The sequence below is a fragment of the Atta colombica genome, unplaced genomic scaffold, assembly GCF_001594045.1.
Source record: "Atta colombica isolate Treedump-2 unplaced genomic scaffold, Acol1.0 scaffold112, whole genome shotgun sequence".
NCBI lineage: Eukaryota > Metazoa > Arthropoda > Insecta > Hymenoptera > Formicidae > Atta > Atta colombica.
In genome coordinates, this window is record NW_017259198.1 from 1,164,995 (window position 1) to 1,167,293 (window position 2,299).

General features: G+C 25.1%; 1 protein-coding gene across 1 annotated transcript in view; it reads right to left on the reverse strand.

Moving 5' to 3' along the window:
• Positions 1-1,426, reverse strand: part of LOC108694005 — a 1,962-nt gene extending 536 nt beyond the window's left edge. The window contains exons 1-2 of the mRNA XM_018203249.1: positions 1,375-1,426; positions 1-347 (exon numbers count right to left, since the gene is read on the reverse strand). The exon at positions 1-347 is cut by the window's left edge and continues 10 nt beyond it. Coding sequence (XP_018058738.1) covers positions 1-347; positions 1,375-1,426 — 399 coding nt within the window. The remainder of the gene's footprint in view (positions 348-1,374) is intronic.
• Between the last annotated feature and the right edge of the window lie 873 nt (positions 1,427-2,299).

The following is a 2,299-nucleotide window of genomic DNA, read 5'->3' on the forward strand; positions in this document are numbered from 1 at the left end:
CAAGCTATGTAATACGTTATTAAGTTGGTGGTAAATTATATCTAAGAGTGGTAAAGCGGGTACTGATTTTTCGTTCTTATTGTCCAAAGTATCTGTATTTACAACGACTGGATTATTTACGTTCGCTAGTTTCGGAAAATCTTCACGAATGGGTGATTTGATTTCCGTCTTGATTTCCTTTGTGTCTGATATTTTTTCCGTCTTGATTTCCTTTGTGTCTGATATTTTTCCTTTTGATTCGATTAGCACTAAATCATCTGAATCATCTGAATAATTGACTGGATCATCATCTTCCGAATCGTGCCATAATGGATAATGCCATGTATATGTAGGTTTTCGGGGAAAACCTATGCATACATTACAATATAAATTTATATTTATTTTTAAATAAAAAATGTTACTGACATCATTTATTAAATTTATTAAATATAATGAAGATATAATGAAGATATAATTAAAAATTTGTAAAACGTTTTCAAAATTTTTCAAGAAAAAGTATGCAATTTTCGAAATATCGTTATACCTATACGTACAATATTGTATTATGTAATAGTGCGGCGTTACAACTTTATACATTATAATGCATTAGCACTTGATTTACGAACAATATTATATTCTCGATTAGCATTATATAAGAATAAGGGAAAAAATAGTTATAACATTTAAACGTTATAACTTTGATAAATGCATGAAATTATAAAAATCAACAATTGTTAGCTGCAGTTGACAGAAAGTTATTAAATCGTCAATTTCATATTATTTCTATAATACAAAGAAGAAAGTTAATAATTAATTAAAGATATTCTCGATTGTAACATTTTTTTCCGCTGAATATATTACTATTCTGATTAATTTATTAACATGTAATATAAATCATAAGAATTAATTATATTCATAATTGATATTTATTTAATTGTCGGCATTCTTTTTATGTGTGGTTTATTAAAAATATATACATATGCTACGTTCTGTACTTTGTTTTTATAATGTTATTTGCGTAATTCACATAATACTTATTCGTTAAAAGCATATATTACATAAGTATTCTTGATATTCCATAAGTGTAAACTAAAATGAAGTTCGATATAAATTTTTTGCATTTGTAATATTTTACAAATGCAAAATAATTTACATCAAAAATTGTACAGAAATGAACAATTGCACGAATTTTCGAATGCCGTTTAAATAATTATATTAATATCAAATTATCTCAATATTAAAAAATGTTAAGTAATTAATTTATCATACCTATTTTATATTTATATTGAATAATTTATTATGCGACTCTAATAAAAAATGATTAGAATTGTATAATACTTAGGAAAAATATATATTTATATAATGATATATAATAATATATATATTTACTATCACCTGTTATCCCTTGCACAATTACGAATATTGCTAATAATACAAAACGCTTCATGATTTCACTTGATGAATTAAATTTCTTGAACCGCAATTAAGTAGAAGTAAATGTTTAAGATAGATGAACCTTTCTGAATTTTTTCTTAAGTATTCCCAACTTATATACAGTCAGAAAAATAGATATCTCGTACTATCAAGTAAAGCTAGTAAGTTTTAGTATCAGCTCTAAACATTTGGTCTGTGTTAATAATCCACTTTTCGTTATGTATGTATATACAGGATGTCCGGAAAGTTTTGACAAAGCGCTTGTGTGTAAATGGAGTGGATTAAACTGAATCAAAAAGTCCTTCACTATTTTGTAATTCTCGCAATTTGTTTTTAATTACCCATTGAACAGAATGTCTAAAATCAAATGTGCATAAAATAATTTTAAGATACTTTTAAGAGTTCTTTGAGAAATATCCTTTAGATATTTCATGAAAAATTCTAAAAAAAATTTTTAAGATGTTTTATGCGTTAATTTTATTCGATTATTTGGTAATCTTTATCTCGTTTATAATTGCGAAAATTGCGAAATAGTAGGGGACTCTTCGTCTTAATATTTTTTAATCCTCTCTATCTGTATACGCTTTGTCATAATTTATCGGACACTCTGTATACAGTACTTCTGTATATTTCACGATGCATTCTACTGTAAAAATTTGGTAAGCCAAAACGTTAGCTTCTAAAAGTTCAAAAAATATTAAGTCTTGTTTTATTGGAATTTCTGAAGGCTTGTAAGAATTTTAAAAAATCCTAAAGACAAAATATAATGTAGATACAAGATTAGATATAAAGCCTAAGTTATTTTATGAAATGCAATATTCTTATTCATTTTTTGTGTCTTAGATTATAGTTATACAACAGAAGTCTATTGATATATATATATATA